At 44.4% G+C, this 17,500-nt stretch overlaps 2 protein-coding genes across 2 annotated transcripts in view; one reads left to right on the top strand and one right to left on the bottom strand.

Moving 5' to 3' along the window:
- Nucleotides 1–45: 45 nt before the first annotated feature.
- Nucleotides 46–7,469, top strand: aadac (arylacetamide deacetylase). The gene is made up of 5 exons (XM_056612165.1): nucleotides 46–533; nucleotides 2,083–2,311; nucleotides 2,753–2,822; nucleotides 5,021–5,192; nucleotides 5,507–7,469. Exons 1-5 carry the CDS (start codon nucleotides 393–395, stop codon nucleotides 6,137–6,139), a joined length of 1,245 nt encoding a protein of 414 aa, XP_056468140.1. The 5' UTR covers nucleotides 46–392; the 3' UTR covers nucleotides 6,140–7,469.
- A 6,588-nt stretch (nucleotides 7,470–14,057) lies between these two features.
- The window catches only part of LOC130406453 (succinate receptor 1-like), a 4,045-nt gene continuing 602 nt past the window's right edge, over nucleotides 14,058–17,500 (bottom strand). The window contains exon 2 of the mRNA XM_056612040.1: nucleotides 14,058–16,143. Coding sequence (XP_056468015.1) covers nucleotides 15,172–16,143 — 972 coding nt within the window. The 3' untranslated portion in view covers nucleotides 14,058–15,171. The remainder of the gene's footprint in view (nucleotides 16,144–17,500) is intronic.

Below are 17,500 nucleotides of genomic sequence, written 5' to 3' on the forward strand. Positions count from 1 at the left end.
CGTGAGCCGCAGGGGGCGGGGGGGGGGGTGGAGAGAGAGCATACGGGGGTTGTGATATCTTGTGTTCCTATCTTCGACCCTCTCTCGCTGCACAGTTATGTCCGCGGGACCGTCGGTGTAAGAAATAGTGCAGGACAAGGCGTGCGTAACGGAGCATCCGCATGCAACACCACAACAACCGCAATGAAGAGAAGAATACTCTACCAATGCCCGCGGATAGCGATCAAATGACACTGAGACGCGCTGTCACACTCAGATGGATTCAGCTTAATTTGATATCAGATTAAAGCTGTGCCTCCGCTGGAGAGACTGATCAGTAAGAGCAGCAGAGCAGGGCACCTTGTTTCTCCTTCTGCACCCGTGGACTCCGCTGCCGGGGACGCACCGGCACAATGAGGTTGAAAGGTATCGTTTCCCTCATCGTGCTCGGCTCTTTATCCGCTTATTTTATTTATGAGCCCATTCCGGAAGCCATTGATCAAAAATGGAAACTTATGGTGACCAATTCCCTCTTCAGAGCTCTCAGCCACCTGGTAAGCAATAACTGTCGCGTTTTTCTATTGCTGATGCCTCGATTTCAGGAGGCTGTTCACAGAAAAAACTAACAAAATATAAATACAGTACATTTCTTATTCATTTTTAAATGTAAAATATGTATATATCTATTTGGAATGTTTCCTTTTTCAAACTTTTTCACTGTCAACTCAAATAGTGTTAGATATTTCGTTATGCAACACCTATGTGATGGTTCTGCCACGAATAGCCCTGCTGGTTACACCAGATTATGTCAGACACTAATCCAGCCATAGTATAGCCGCTCACCTGTTCTAATTATAGCCACTATTAAGGAAATACACTCTTTGTTGATGGCTGTGCTGAGATGCCTCTGCCTTCCTGGAGGTCATTCCTCGAGTCAGACATGGATGTTCCCTCTGTAGTTCATAAGACAACAAACATTTAGATATAAGTATACCAGCTGCAGAACCTTATCCCATGCAAAAAAAAAGCCTATTCAAACATGAAAACTTCCATTAAGTTTTTGCTAATTTTCTTTCATTGAATAATTGTACAATGTAGGCATTGCTCCAAACGTTTTAGTAAATTAATTAATTCACCAAGCCAAAACTATTTTGGCATCCCATTTTCTGTTTGCTTTGGTGTGCGTGTGTGTGTGTGTTTACTTGTGCGTTTGTACATGCGTGTGTCTGTGTGTGGGTGTGCGTACGTGCATGCGCGTGCGTGCTTGCACGTGTTTGTGTGCGTGTGTGTGTGTGTGTAAGTGGGTGTGTGTGTGTGTGTGTGTGTGTGTGTGTGTGTGTGTGTGTGTGTGTGTGTGTGTGTGTGTGTGTGTGTGTGTGTGTGTGTGTGTGTGTGTGTGTGGAGGTAAATGCACGGTTCAGTGCTTATGGTTACCACAGCGGACATGGCGGGTCTCAGCTGATCTGCGCTAAGCCCTACCGTCGCCCAGCCTGTCTGTCGTGGCGCGACTCTGAGCCCGCCTGTGTCCGCTACGCACCCATGGATATCTTTAGGGGTGTTATGACATTCACAGCGGCGGCGCTCACATGATGTGGTGGTCCCGGGGTTTTATTGTTGAGCGCGGCAGAATTATAGATATCAAAGCGTGCATCCATTGGGATGACGCATATGGCCACAAAGAATGCTTTTCATGAAAATAGACAGAATCTAATGTAAAAAAGTTCAAAGAAATGTATTAACCAAATTCATGTTTGAATCCATCCATTACCCCTCTTTGTTTGTGTGTGTGTGTGTGTGTGTGTGTGTGTGTGTGTGTGTGTGTGTGTGTGTGTGTGTGTGTGTGTGTGTGTGTGTGTGTGTGTGTGTGTGTGTGTGTGTGTGTGTGTGTGGGGGGTTTATCTGTGCGTGTGCGAGCATGTGTGCGTGTGTCTGTGCGGGTGTTTCCATGTGCGTGTATGTGTATGCATGCTTCTGTCTGTGCGCGTGCATGCATGTGTGTGTGCGCGTGCCTGCGTGCATGTTTGTCTGTGTGCATGTCTCTGCATGCGTGTATGTGTGTGTCTGTGTGTTTGCATGTCTCTGTTTGCGTGCGTGTGCGTGCAGGCGGACCTCAGTGAGCTGCTGGGGCTGAAGGACTACATGGGCGTCATGTACTTCATCACGCTGGCGGAGCGGGTGGTGCCGCTGTCGGACCAACACGTGTTGGTGACGGAGGAGCGCTTCGACGGGGTGGAGGTGGTGCTGTACCAGCCCCAGACCGACCGGCCCACGGCTGACCTTCGCAGGGCCGTCATCTACCTGCACGGCGGGGGCTGGTGTCTGGGCAGCTCCCGTGAGTAGCTGGAGGCGCTGGAAGATCATCATGGAGATCCTCCCTGACTGATCTGATGTGATATTGAATCTTTAAATAGAAGTCATTGTATGATCATTATAATATTCATAATCATCACTATCATCATAATCATCATCATGATCATCATAATAATAACAACGATGATGAAGATGAGGCTGAGGTTGAAGAATTATAATTAGGACGATACTTTGGGGATAGTATCGATAATCGCTAGCTATAAAAAGTAGCTATAATCACTATATGCATCATGCAGGAATATCAAGGTTGATTTGATTAGGAAACTTTGCCGCTTTCAGGTCCCTGTTCATTTGTGCTATTTTAATGATGGATGAATGAATGAATGAATGAATGAATGAATGAATGAATGTTGCATCAGGTGGGATGTTAACGCCCTATCGTCGACCTGTGTGTCTTCTGCAGGGATGAGCCCCTATGACACGCTGGCCAGAACCCTGGTCACGGACCTCGACGCCATGGTGCTCTCTGTCGAGTGAGTATCTGTTAATAATCATCATTGTATGTGATACTACAGCATTGCTGGATTCTCGATCCTGATTGGTCAATAATGTTCCAAGGTTTATTTTCCTCAATAGCAGGACACCTCTGCCTTTTAACTCTTCTAAATTGATGAAACGGCTACAACAGCTGTCCCAACAACCCAGATGTTTCCTTGACACCGCAATAACAACACTCACAAAGCACCAAAGAATATCGTGCTTTCAGCCGATTTGGTTGATAAAATCACTGACGTTACGGATGAGATTCCCTCTATCCAATAGAGGCTGGTCCCTGTGGTATTACTCAATCAAAACCAGGTTCCTAATGGAACCAATGCCTTCTCCCTGTTAACTCCCACGCCTGCCACACTCCCCCACCAGGAACACTCTGATTGTATCTGTTCCAGTGCCCTCCCGGTGTGCCGAGATGCGTTGGCAGATAGCATGGAGTGCTTCTGCTGGCTCGTTTTCATTGGTCCCACCCGACTCTCTGTATTAAATCAACTGTCCCCGGTGCCAATTCCCCGGTGGCACTGCTGTGTCACAGTCCTCCCTCTCTCACTTACCCCTGAGACACCACACACACATATTGCTCAGCACACTCCATTCCCTGCGTGTGTGTGTGTGTGTGTGTGTGTGTGTGTGTGTGTGTGTGTGTGTGTGTGTGTGTGTGTGTGTGTGTGTGTGTGCGTGCGTGCGTGCGTGCGTGCGTGCGTGCGTGCGTGCGTGCGTGCGTGCGTGCGTGCGTGCGTGCGTGCGTGCGTGCGTGCGTGCGTGCGTGCGTGCGTGCGTGCGTGCGTGCGTGCGTGCGTGCGTGCGTGCGTGCGTGTGTGTGTGTGAGTGTGCAGGTGTGCAGAGGTATGGATGACTTTGAGTGAATGGATGAATATTTTGGATGTATTCAGACCGATTGATTGATGGATGGATGGATGGATGGATGTGGACGGATAAGTTCCCTCTCATAATGATTTTCCGTCACGTTTCCTGTGAAATAATGTCAGCATCTGTCAGGAATGTATGGGGATTGTTACATTATTTCGGGGGATAGGACCCACCCGTAATATGGGTTTCATAGAGTAAATGGCTGAGTCACATGTGTCGTGGGATATGGAATATTGAACTCAATTCCTGTCGACACAGGACTACACAGCATGTATGAGTGGCTGGGCCTGGCTGGACTAGCTTCATATATAGACCTATCAATCTTTACAGGTAAACTTGTATCAGAGCTTGTAATACATTTTGCATTAAGGGCATTTAGCAGACGCTTTTATCGAAAGCAAACAATAATTACATTTGTCAGAAGAAAGAGTAACAATATATTGCTGTTAGTACAATATGGATGTTCACAGAACCAAGTGACATGCACTTACAATTGTTTGGTTAACCCCTTCCCTGTATGCAACAAAGCTAGCTAAGATAAGATGCTACACGATGCCAAGGGACCCCTGAAGAACAAAAGTTTTATGAATGTATGGACTGGAATACCCACCAACTCTCTTTATGAATGCACACTGAAGACTTTTTACAGTGACGAAATGTACCATATCTTCATAGCTCAGCACTGCTACTAATGTTGTTCAGACTCATATAAGTCTTCAACTTTTCATAGGTTCTCCATCCAGTGTTGTCCTTAAGATGGGTTTGTGCCTCCTTTGGTGACCTCAAAGGGTTACCTAATTCAGCTTGCTTCAGTCAATTCATCTCATTCGTGTCTTTGGATCTCTGGAGAGGTTTTAGTGCAAAGCATTCAAAGCACATATGTCCAACATCAGAAGCAGCCAAATACTTATATCCTTACTCTGCTTCATCAAATGACTTCTAACGGTTGTACGGAGTTGTGGAATATTCCCAGGAAATAACAAAGATGGTTTTTTAATCCATCTTCAACCAGTCTGAGACCTTCTAACTTTTGTGATTATACAACCCTAAACCAAGGCGTCAGAACACTTTCAAGGTTAAACCTTGAAATACGAACACTTAATCTCTTTAACCATTGGACTGCAGTCGTGTTTCTTAAAGTAAGCATTTCTTAACTGCCCTTTGTACTAAAGAGTCAGCTAATGATGACATCAGACATGATAAAAAGTGGAAAATGTGCTCATAGCTTGGCCTTAGCCTGGCTAGCCTAGCCAAAACCCATGCATCATGATGATCAATCCCACTCTTATGACCTCTCCTCCTCTGCTAGGTACCGCCTGGCTCCAGCCCACCACTTCCCCGTCCCTTACGAGGACGTCTATAGCGTGGTCAAGCACTTCCTCCAGGAGGAGGTCCTGGCTCGCTACTCGGTGGACCCGGGGCGCATCGCGGTGTCTGGGGACAGCGCGGGAGGGAACCTGGCAGCAGCGGTGTCCCAGCAGGTTAGCTCATCCTAGCACTGGATATAAACAACAAGGCTAGCTGCTAAGCTATGCCTATGGACAACAGAAGAAGAGTTAAGGCAATGTTACCTACATTGGTTGAGCGTAGAGAAATGACTTGTCCCCACTTCCAAACAATAGTTTTCTGTTAAGTTTGTGTAGCTTTTCATGCAAATGATTCAGATTTTCCGTTCTTTCTTTCATTTTCTTTCATCCTTTCTCTCTTTCGTACTTCTATTCTTCCTTTCTTATTCTTCTCCTTCTCCCTTCCTCTCCGTTATCTCCCTCCCCCTCCCCCGTCCCGGTATCCATAGCTACGGCAGGACCCGGACCAGAAGATCCAGCTGAAGATCCAGGCCCTGCTCTACCCGGTGCTACAGGCCCTGGACCTCAACACCCCGTCCTACCAGCAGAACCGGGACATGCCCATCCTGCCGCGCACCCTGATGGTGCGCTTCTGGAGCGAGTACTTCACCAGCGACAAGGCCCTGTTCCGGACCATGATGTCCAACACCCACAACGGGCCCGAGTCCGCAGACCTGCTCAAGTTCGTCAACTGGGGCGCCTACCTCCCCGAGTCCTACCGGGCCGACTACAACTACAGCGTCCCCGCTGTGGGACGCGACCAGGCGGCGGTGGGTGTCCCGGCACCCGACGGGGGTCCGTCCAGGGCCATCGGGGACCCCCGGGCGTCGCCCCTGCTGGTGCCGGACAGCGCCCTGCGCTCGCTGCCCAAGGCTTACGTGCTGACGTGCGAGTACGACGTCCTGCGCGACGACGGGATCATGTACGTGACGCGGCTGCGAGAAGCCGGCGTGGAGGTGACCCACGAACACTACGGCGCGGGCTTCCACGGGGCGATGATGTTCAACCTGTGGCCCATGGACTTCGCCATCGCTCGCCGCATGACGGACAACTACGTCCGCTGGCTGCAGGAAAACTTGTAAGCCCGGGAGGGAGGGATGGGTCAGTGGCGACGGTTGCGGCGGTCCCGCTCCCGCTGTTGGTTCCTTAGCATTGGTCGGCCGCCTGTTGACTCGCAAGGTTTTAGTTTTCCGTTTTTTTTTTCTTTTCAGATCTTTTCTCTTTTTTTCAATTGTATTTTTTCCTCTTTTGGTTTCTGTTGTTGTTTTTCGTCTCAATGTTTTTTTCTGTTGAAGTACATCTTTTTTTTTTTCAATTATGCAAGGACCACACTTATAAGCGACTAGTATTCACTCCATTAGTTTAGGCACTTTGCTGAAGGACGCCTACTACAGGTCAGGCTTGTGGGTGGGCAATCCTGCATCTTGCATCTCTCGGTAATGTACCACATCGTGTTGCGAAAAGTCAGAGCGGACATTTCTTTTATACTACAGGGATTCGTGCTTTGCATTAAATGTTTGATTTTATTAGAAGTAAGATTGGAATGTAATCGACGGTGTATGCTTGCCTTGTTACACATAACACTTAATAAACTGCTACCAACAACAACAGTAAATACCACAGATATATTGTATAAATCATAGGTGTAAAAATAATCTTATTTCCGAACAGCGCATGCATGGGGGGCAGCTTGATCAACCACAAAGTGGCGGTAGCTCGTAGCCACAGTGTAGATAATCCTAGTTCAAACCTCACTGGTTCCTCCAGACCGGGGCTGCACCTGGGTTCATCTGAATGAATTTCCAACACAAAAGAAGACAACATTAGTGGTTAGAGTTCACCGAGCACCGACGTCCGTTTAGGGGAGAGGGCAGGGAAAAGTTGCGCAGCAGTAACCCGATAGCCGCAGTACTCTGGATGTCACGTGAGGTCAGCCAAACCCAGTGGAGTCAGATCTCTCTTTCTGCGTCGCTCTTTGGAAGTCTCTCGTTGGATCTGATTATCTCTGTGAAGCTTGTGACGTTTTTAACAGCACATGTGCTAGAGATCACGTCATCATCTGAGAGGGCTTTGTCGTTTTTATTAGCTTTGTGGGTTTTTTGTGTAGCCAATCTTTGTGGGAGTTGTGTGAACCGAAGCGACACACAGGCTGCATCGATTGTTAGGCTAGGGAATACTTGTTGTGTTGCTATTTGAAGCTCATGCAGATTGTTCATATTGTTTTACCAAAGAAACCACACTGCTCCACATCGTGTATCTTACATGGACTATACCTTATTATTTAGCGTTGTTTCCCCTTCATAATTCTGCTCCTTACTCATTTGTAAATATTATGATTTGTATGTTTTTATTTGCAAAAGAAGAACCTAGAACGACGTGTATTGTTTTTTCTGAAAATAAAGAGACCCAACCTATGACTAGCTTGTCTCGTGTGTGTTGTATGGATCCAATTCCGCCGACTTTCATTGCGTCTCAGTGATAACTTCCAGTTATACTGTGTGGAGCATCATAGTCTGAGGCTCAGCTTCTTTCCGATGTGTGTGTGTGTGTGTGTGAGCCAGGGCCATGACTGATGGCGACTGATTCTAGAAAACTATCAGATGACAGAATCAAAAGGAAAAAAATACACAAAGAAGCTGAACTATCTGATATGGAGTAGAAAGGGAGCAAAAGCATTGAAGAGGTTCTGGGGTTATTCAAGTGAGGAATATGAATAGATATACAGAAAAATACCACATTAGCATTCAATGAGCTGCCTTTGGGGGAGTCAGTCGCTCCCAGGTTTCGAGACAGACGGCGGAAATTAAATATATATTATCCAAGACAGAGTTTTATTTAAATGTTTGTTTAATAAAAAACCTTGTGCCAAGCTAGATTATAAAGCTCTGCACACACACACACATGCATACACAAACACACACACACGCACACACACATGCACGGACGCATGCACACAGACACGTACACAAATGTTTTCTTTCTCTCAGATAGCATCACGTTCTGTGATGAATTCATTCGATAACGTTGGCTCCCAGAGTCTCATTTCTAGTTTAATGTTCACAGTTGATATCCCATTGTGATGCTCCTTTAGCAGAGGCTAATATGATAAACGGGAAATAGATTACAGCAGACGGCTGACACAGTATGGCGAGATTGTTCTACAGAACATAGTATGCAAAACATTCTATGCAGAGCTATTGTCCCCTGTTCAGAAGCGGCTTTAATTTATCATAAACCTGCACTTTGCATCCTTCCTAAGAAGTATGCATACTTATATTGCTTGCTTTGTATTATTATTATATTGCATTATTATATATATATTATTATTATATTGCTTTTTACTACTACTACTATTTAGCTGACACCAAAAGTGTCAGCTAAATAAAAATAAACATACAATGAGTAAATTCAACCATGAGGATACATCCCGGGAAATTGGCAAGAGTCATGCAAGAACATTGAATGAAACCAAACATTGAATAAAGCCAACTGCTTTAGATGAAGTGCGGTGTGGAGGAGAGGTGAAGTGCGGGAGGACCCGGACAGGTTGAAGAGCACCAAGGCTGCTGCATTCTGGATGAGCTTCAGGGCTCGGAGAGCACAGGCAGGCAGACCAGCCAGGAGGGAGGTGAGGGAGTCTAGACGGAGAGGACGAGAGCACTGGAACCAGCCCTCATCGAGGGGTCATCGAGGGGACACGCCACCCGGTTCCTTGCAGTCCGGGACGCAGACATGGAGACAGAGTTTTCAGTATGATATTAACATACATAATAAATAAATAAATAAACCCAAACACATTTTATAGTAGCTAGATGCTAGTTTGAAGTTTATAGCTTCAAACACTGTTATATTAGACTTCCTTTCATGATGTGCCAGCAGAAAGATTTGCACTATTCTCCCAAAATGACCAATAAGTGAACCCTTATTGTGCCATTCTCCGAGGCAATAGGACATGATGGTTGGTAATGGTTGTTGATGATCTAGCGTTATCGTATTACATTAATGCAGTTCTTTCTGTATTCTGAATTTTTTCATTTTTTCATTTTTTCATTATTACATTGTGTTTTTCATGCAATCAAAAATCTCTCTCTCTCTCTCTCGCTCTCTCTCTCTCTCAGATTACACAACTGAAACGCAAATGAACTGAAATGAACTAAAATGGACCATTGCCAACTCAACCTCTAAAAAAAGAACAGAAACACACACAGACACACACACACACAAACACACAGAGACACACACACATAGAGACACACACACACACACACACAAACACACACGCACACACACACACACACACACACACACACACACACACACACACACACACACACACACACACACACACACACACACACACACACACACACACACACACACGCATAAACACACAAACCCACACACACACACCAACATCAACACCTACCTCCATTTCCCTTCCTCTCACACCATCATCCACTTAGCCAACTCAGTATTCAGCGTATGATGTAATGCGTTTTGTTGTGTGGCTCCATCGCTACTGCTCTGCCCTGTCATTGGCCCGACTGCCTGCCAAGGGGGGATTTTGAGGTGCTCCCGGGCACATTGTGGCCACTGACAGTGCAACATAAACAATATCATATGAGACAGCCTGCGGGACCACATGATTCTGGCTACAGGACAGGGCGCTCTCTGTTATGCCAGGGTCAATGTTTTCAGTGTTGTACCACTGATGAGCACATGCCAATGTGGGCGGAAGTGTTTTGTGATTGAAAGTGGTTTTAAGGTGTTATTTTTCAACCTGGTCTCAAAAACAAAAACAAAAACAAAACAATATATCTCTGGCAAACCGGTTAACATATGTGTGTGTGTGTGTGTGTGTGTGTGTGTGTGACTGTGTGTGTGTGTGTGTGTGTGTGTGTGTGTGTGTGTGTGTGTGTGTGTGTGTGTGTGTGTGTGTGTGTGTGTGTGTGTGTGCGCGCGCGCGCATGTGAGTGTGTGTGTGTGTGTGTAAGTGTGCGTGTGTTAATAAACTAGCAAAAAAACACGTGTTTGTATTAGTGCACTTTGTTGCATGTGAGTGTGTGTGGGTAAATAAACTTGCCTTAAAATGTGTGGGTTCACACGTTTTGATGTCACACTTTGTTGTTGTGACTAAACAAGTGTAGCATGTAGGATTTGTCACATCCCTTGCAGGCATGCCACACATTCTCAACATCACACTATGGCATCTGGTTATGTTTTCACAAGCACAGTGTGCCATTAACCTGCTGGCGGCAAGCAGGCAGACAGGCTTATTAATGGTTTTCCATAATACTTTGCCTGTTCTACAGCCGAGATAATACATGGCTGTTGATAGCATCCATGGGCGTTCTGAAACACTTATATTGTGGTGCGGTGCAGAATTTACATCACTATTTACATATTATATATTGCCTCAGTTTTGCCTTTGTAACATTGCCTGGACTTCCTCGAAGACAGACTGTTTCAATATTTTGTTGCTTTGTTTTGTTTGCGAGAGATTAAGCAATATTTTGTTGAGTAAATGTAGACGTATCAAGACAGCTCAGCGATCATTGTACTGTGTTCGTCGCACCACACACTAGAGAACTCAAGACTCAAGCGAAGGTCATTATAACCTTCCTCAGGCTGTCCTTGTAACCTTTTCTTTGCTATATTGTGCTGTCTTATGAATGGATGCAATTGAGGGCAATGACCCAATTGGGAACTTTGACATATTCGCTATTAGCTGTTTTGCTAGGCTCGATATATAGACATAGCTTAACCATTTAGCTAAGCTAAATAATAAACATACATTTGTACATTTTGGCATATTGATATTGAGTGATATCAATACTTTATAGACAACTGCTTTGAAACATTTTGTACCAAAGCAATGTGTAATAAAGGAAATTTGGGTAAATTTGATTGTTGTAAAAATAATCATTATTTTATTTTTCATGATAAATCAAATGTTACCTAATCATGATGCAGTGATGTAGCTATTTCAGTTCTCCTGTTATCATCAATGTGTTTTGGACATATGGAAAGCCTATATGCACTCAAAATAATAATAATTATAATTGAGGTATTTAATGACATCGCACTTCTACAAAATACCCACAGGATAACAAAATAATGTAAAGATGTGGAATATGTCAGATTTTCTTTTTAAAGCAGTCTTTGTTCACGTTTCCCACATTAAAGGGGCAGTGTGTTTACTGGCATCTGGTGGTTAGGTTGGAGATTGCACCCCACTGTACACCCCCACCCCCCACAGTTCCCCAAATGATTTCATCGTCGACGGCAGCAACGACGACTGTGTGGTGAGGAGATTCCTTGATAGATTAATAAATTGTATTTCGTATATCACTAGATGTTAGTTTAAAGGTAAAATAGTAATTTTGAATCAAAGTACAAAATGCGTCCTCTCTAGAGCCATATAACCCTTTCGGGCTACCGTAGACACATGGTGGTGCAACATGGCGGGCTCGGGGCTCCGTGGAAGAGAAACCTCTCCCTATTTATGTATTCACGGATTATTTGATAGGGACAGATAGCCTACAGTGTTCATAGACAAACTGAGAACAGCTATCCAATGCAAGTATCCTATAGTGGATGCTAATTTGCAACACCTGTCCCTGTAGATATAAAGGGCTCTTTCCAAGGAAACGAAAGACAATTCTTAATTTCATGGGATTATACACTAGTTAAAACATACCTATGGAATATTATATTCAATTTCTTCCAAACCCGTTCCACTATCTGCCACAAATTGCACCTTTAAAGAAGCTTTAGTTACAATTTGACAGTTGTAAAGAGACAGCAGGGAAGAGAAGACGAAGGAGTGATGACTTTGAGCACTTGCATGTGAGAGTGTGGATGTAAACGTGTCTAAACACACATTTGTGGGTTAAAGGTTCAATGAGAGAGTCATGTCACATTTGGATGTTAGAGTATTACTCAAGTGTTTATAATAATAAACTCAAGATTATTATTATGTAGGATTTGTCACATCACTTTCAGGCTTGCCACACATTGTCACCATCACAATGTGACGTCTGGTGATGTTTTTACAAGCATAGTGTGCGGGGTGTAGCCAGGACATTATAACTGTGGTGGCCAGCTCGGGCCATTCTTATACTTGGGGTGGCAATTGATTGTCAAGTGCAATGTTTATTCATAGCATCAAAATATAACACTTTCAATAAGTATAATAAGTCAAGAGTTAGATCAAACTAATAGTGCATATATTTCGTTTTAGACCGTTTCCGTTCAGGATTATTATTTATTTTTTCATACTCTGGAAGGGTATGAAAAAAGGGTGACAGCGTGCCATTAACCCCATAGCTGCAAGCAGGCAGACAGTTTTTTTTAATGCTTTTCCATAACTTATTGTCTGTTCTACAGCGAAAGGATAATAAGGTATATGTCTGCTGATAACATCCATGAGAGCCAGCATATTGTCTAATTGTGGTCTGGTGCAGCTTTAACAATTCTATTTACATATAATTTGTTTAATGGCGTGGTCTGGACTGCCTTAGTTACAGACTTTTAAATCAATATTTGTTCTGCTTTGTTTGACAAAGATTTACAGTTATATTTGCATTTACATTTTACATGTAGGGCATTTAGCAGATGCTTTTATCCAAAGTGACTTACAATACGTACATTTGTCAGAAGAAAGAGATACAATATACATCTAAATGTAGGTGTAGAGCAACTAGACAGCTTACATTTCAAAAAATAAATAACTAGGTAATCAGATTAAAATCAATAGAGGAAGAAAAACTAGAGTTCTGTTTTTTCTACGAATTGAGTGGTTGTGACCGACATTTTGGCATTTCCTGTCTTGGGTAGGGTTGGATTTAGCGTGACTCAGTTCGCGTCGTTCAGTTCGACAAGAGGAGTCGTTCGCAAATCGTTTGTTTGTTCCTTCGTTCAGTTGAGTTTCCGGTAGCCGTGAAACGAATCATGCACGGTTCTCTTTGTCGGTCGGACTCAGCCCCTCCCTCGTTTGTTCGTTCAGTCGAGTTTCCGGTAGCGGTGAATCGAATCATGGAATGCACGGTTCTCAGACTCAGCACCTCCCTCGTTCTCATTCTCAAAAGTCAACATTACAACTTTAACCAAACGCAACAGGATTGGGGTGTAGTTGATTATTAGATGTTTAACATATTAGCAAGATAATAGACTTAGATTCTTTTAGATATATATATTTTTAGATTTAGCAATGATGGTGGGGGTCCCGGGTGGCTCTGATAAACAGAACCCTGTGCAGCCCAAGACTAAATCTAGCTGCCAAAATTAACACTGCCTTCAATAAGAGAGGTTGTTAAAAATGAATTAAACTGTAATCAGACAACGCGGTTATATGCTATAGACCCTAAAGTATCTGTGGTATAAAGGCTGGGACGAATTTCCAATTACAAATATGTAAATGTTGAAAGTATGGACCGTCGCGATTCCCATTTAAACAAATGGCACAGTGAGTTGTCTTCACAGCGAGAGCTGGAAGGTTGTGAAAATGCCTTAAACTGTAATCGGACAACGCAGTTATATGCTATAGACCCTAGAGTATCTGTGGTATAAAGGCTGGGACGAATTTCAAATGACAAATATGTACACTTTATGTTGCGAGTATAGACCGTCCCGATTCCCATTAAAACGAATGCCGCGGTGACTAGTCTTCACAACGAGAGCTCGTAGGTTGTAAAAAACGAATTAAACTGTAATCAGACAACGCGGTTATATGCTATATACCCTAGAGTATATGTGGCATAAAGGCAGGGAGGTATTTCAAATTATAAATATGTACACTTTATGTTGAAAGTATACCGTCGCGATTCGCATTGAAACGAATGGCGCGTGACTAGTCTTCACAACAAGAGCTGGTAGGTTGTGAAAAATGTGGCATCAAGGCTGGGACGAATTTTGAATTATACATTTGTATAATGTATCCTTTAAATACGTCCATGCAACAGATGGCCATTGTGAATAATAGCTCGCTCACTAAGCCCATTTGTTTTTTCCCCAAGAAACCGGTTAATTTCTGTCTCTCATTGGCTAAAATTCGACGAGAGCGTCCTAGACTCAGTCCTAGAACAGCATACGATTGGTCGGTCCCTCCTCACCACTCACACAGTGTGTGAACGAACTGTCAGCGAGTCAGCAACTAGGGGGTCTGGGAGAAGACGAGTCTGAGAATGAACGAGACGAACGAGAGAGAGAGGAAACAGTTCAGTTCGTTCGTCTTAAAGATTCATTCATTCACACTGATTCGTTGGCGACCGAGCCAACTCTAGTCTTTGGTATTTGGCACATTTCAATTTCGCCCCTGCCTGCTTCACAATGGCTGGTTATGGGTGTTCACAAAGCTGTCCTTAAACAACCCTAAACGTTCGTTTTCAGAAATGTGCAACTCACCGAGTGGTTAGCAGTGTTTGTTGATGTTCCAAATCAAGTATCATAGCGAAATACAGTTTCTGTCGTGTTTTATTTGGCATTTTGTCAATCCATTGATTTCGGTTGGAAAACTCATTGCTCCTTGACCAGAACCAGAAAGCGGGCTGGTTGTAGTCTTTTCGCTCCATTCTAGCCCTACTATTGATACGGAGAACCGAGCGAAAAGACTACAACCCCCCTGGACTCTTTGCTGCCGTGATCTTCTCCTCTAGCAGCAAGAGGAAGGAACATTTGCGCAGATATTTTTCTCCTCTGCGAATCTCGCAGCTTTGGCAAATTTGTATAAAAACAACACACATTTCGGGTTTAAAATGCCTTGTAATGTGCGTAAGTAATGCATTACTTTTGTAACGCTTTACTCCCAACACTGTTGTTATTGTTAGCTACATTAGCCTCTTTAGCAAACTAGCTCGAAAACAAGCAACAAAACTTTCCATTGTATTGCACTCACAGCAAGACTTTGTAATGCATAAATTGGTGATCGGGTTAAAGCAGCAATGTAATCAAATATGTAAGTGCATTTAAAATCAACATTAAAACGACCAACGTGGTAAAAATACAAAGACAAAAAAATCCATTACGGGCGCAGCCATATTTGTTCGTCGAGTCGTACGGTTTTCCCACTTTGCAACTGGTGAACTGCATCTAAAACCCGGCATAAATGCATTGGTTAGGTCGGAATTCCAACTGAAGGACGTGAGAGTGTGATAGTTTGTCTCATCCGGATCAGCTTCCTGAGCTTCCCCAACAGGAGCTCTCGGAAGTGGTCTCCCATGAAGAAGTAGAAGACGGGGTTGATCACGCTGTGGAAGAACGCCACCGGCCTGGTCACGATATACAGCGCCTTGATGCGCACCCTGCTGCACTGGCTCAGCCCTGCCCAATCCGCACTGGCCGCGATCTGCACATTCCGCATCACGTGGTACGGCGTGTAGAGCACCAGGAACATGACCGCCGCCGCACGGACCACACGCACAGGCCGGCCGTACGCGGTTTTCTGGCGCTGCAGCGCCTTCTCCTGGCTGTGCAGCAGAAGCGTAATCCTGTGCGAGAAGACGCAGATCCCCACCAGGGGCAGGATGTAGCCGGTCAGTGTCAGCCCCAGGCTGTAGCCCAGCGTGTCCAGGTCCCCCTCCAGGCTGGCAAAGTCCTTGCAGATGCTCCAGTTGCCACTTTGGTGGTCCTGGATCATGAGGGAGATCATGGGCGCCACTTCGACGTTGACGGCCAGCCAGCTCAGGCCCGTCACCACCAGCGCCGCCCTGCAGGTCAGGAGGGAGTGCAACTTGCTGGGATGCATGACGAGCAGCAGGCGGTCCATGCTGATCCACACCATGAAGAGGATGGAGGAGTAGAGGTTGACGTGCAGGATGTAGCGGTTGATGATGCACATGTAGGGGTTGGTCTCTGATTTGCCGTTGGCATACAGGTAGGAGAGGCGTGGGAGTGTGCACAGGAAGACGAGGTCAGAGGCGGCCAGGTTGAAGAGGTAAACATTAATGCTGCCCCACTTAGGCAGACAGAAGACGTATCCGATGACAACCAGCAGGTTGCCAAGGAAACCGACGCAAAACTCGACCCCGTAGGAAGGTGAGAGGTAGTATTTCTCCAGGAGGTCGTCCACAGGCAAGCAATTATACCCCTGAAGGGGGGAGGAGAGTTGATAGAGGGGAGGGGAGGAGAGTAGAGAGGAGCGAGGAGAGAAGAGAAGAGGAGAGGGGAGAGAAGAGAAAAATGGAGAGCAAAGGACAGTGAAGGTTAGATCAAATTCTAAAATATGAATTGTTCTTAAAAGATAATTGATTTCTGAAGGATGACATGAATACACTATAAATGAGCAGTGTTCGGCAAGTTACTTCAAAAGAGTAATGCATTATTTATTACTTGTTACTGTCATTTCAAAGTAATTAGTTACATTACATTATTACTGTCTTTGAATTGTAAGGCATTACACTACTTTCACATTACTTTTTCATTTCTTCACCCAAAAATCTGGAAATATGGATTTGGTGTTATCATTAGATCTTGTGCTAAATGCAGCTCATTACACAGCAGGAGGTGATGTGGTATGGCATAAAGACTGAGCTAGGCTTAAGGCTAACAGAAGTACAGTATAATGGTCACAGTTATGGCTCATGGTGCAATATATTTTATAGTAGAAATGCTGTAACTTCAGGTATTCATATTGAAATCAATAGAGGAAGAATAACTAGAGTTCCCGGTTTGTCTGGGACAGAGGTGTCAAACACAGGGCCCGCGGGACGAATCCGGCCCGCCCACCTCATTCTATGTGGGCCGCGGGAGCTTCAAATGAATTTGAAAGAAGTTGTGCCACACACCTCTGATAACCTATCATTGCATTTGCCACCAAGAAGCCCTGTGTGAAATTGTTCTGGAACTGGATTATAAAATAATCAACAATAATCTGGTCATTAAATGGCAGTGATTCAGGCTTGTGGCCTGGATCACCGCCTGTTCAGCAGTTTTTGAAGGAGGTGGCTCAGAATATGGAGATGTGACATACCCTACAGAATTAAGGGGGTAGGACCGGGGTCCGCAAACCACTTTTTTGAGCTTAGCAGAGTTAATGTAATAACTTATATTTGATAATATTACTCTTTTATTCACTTGAACAGTTTGATCCTTGATTGATTTAGTAATCTTGGTTTTCTTAACTTGATAAATTCGTATCGTATCGTAGGATTTATGTAATTATAACACAGAGCAATTTTCTTAGTCGCTTACATGTATTTTCAAATGTATGTAATTGCATGTACAAGTATGCAATGTATATTGGTACACTTGAATAAATAATAATCAAACACAGATACAGTCATTTCACAATATCTTAAGGAATAGTTCAATGATATAGTCCAACAGTGACACCCAGCCCTTTAAGGGGAACCATAATCCTTGCATGGCCTGGGGTGAAAATTAGTTTGACACCCCTGGTCTAGGAATAGAGTGGTTGTGGTCTAGAAATAGAGTGGTTGTCACCG

The sequence above is a fragment of the Gadus chalcogrammus genome, chromosome 16 (genome assembly GCF_026213295.1).
Source record: "Gadus chalcogrammus isolate NIFS_2021 chromosome 16, NIFS_Gcha_1.0, whole genome shotgun sequence".
In the NCBI taxonomy this organism is placed as follows: Eukaryota; Metazoa; Chordata; class Actinopteri; order Gadiformes; family Gadidae; genus Gadus; species Gadus chalcogrammus.

Bases quoted from the DNA above. Each gene is read 5' to 3' on its own strand.
- aadac (XM_056612165.1), top strand. From the start codon at position 393: ATGAGGTTGAAAGGTATCGTTTCCCTCATCGTGCTCGGCTCTTTATCC. The intron at 534-2,082 runs GTAAGCAATAAC...GTGTGCGTGCAG, and splicing joins TCAGAGCTCTCAGCCACCTG to GCGGACCTCAGTGAGCTGCT. The intron at 5,193-5,506 runs GTTAGCTCATCC...CGGTATCCATAG, and splicing joins CAGCAGCGGTGTCCCAGCAG to CTACGGCAGGACCCGGACCA.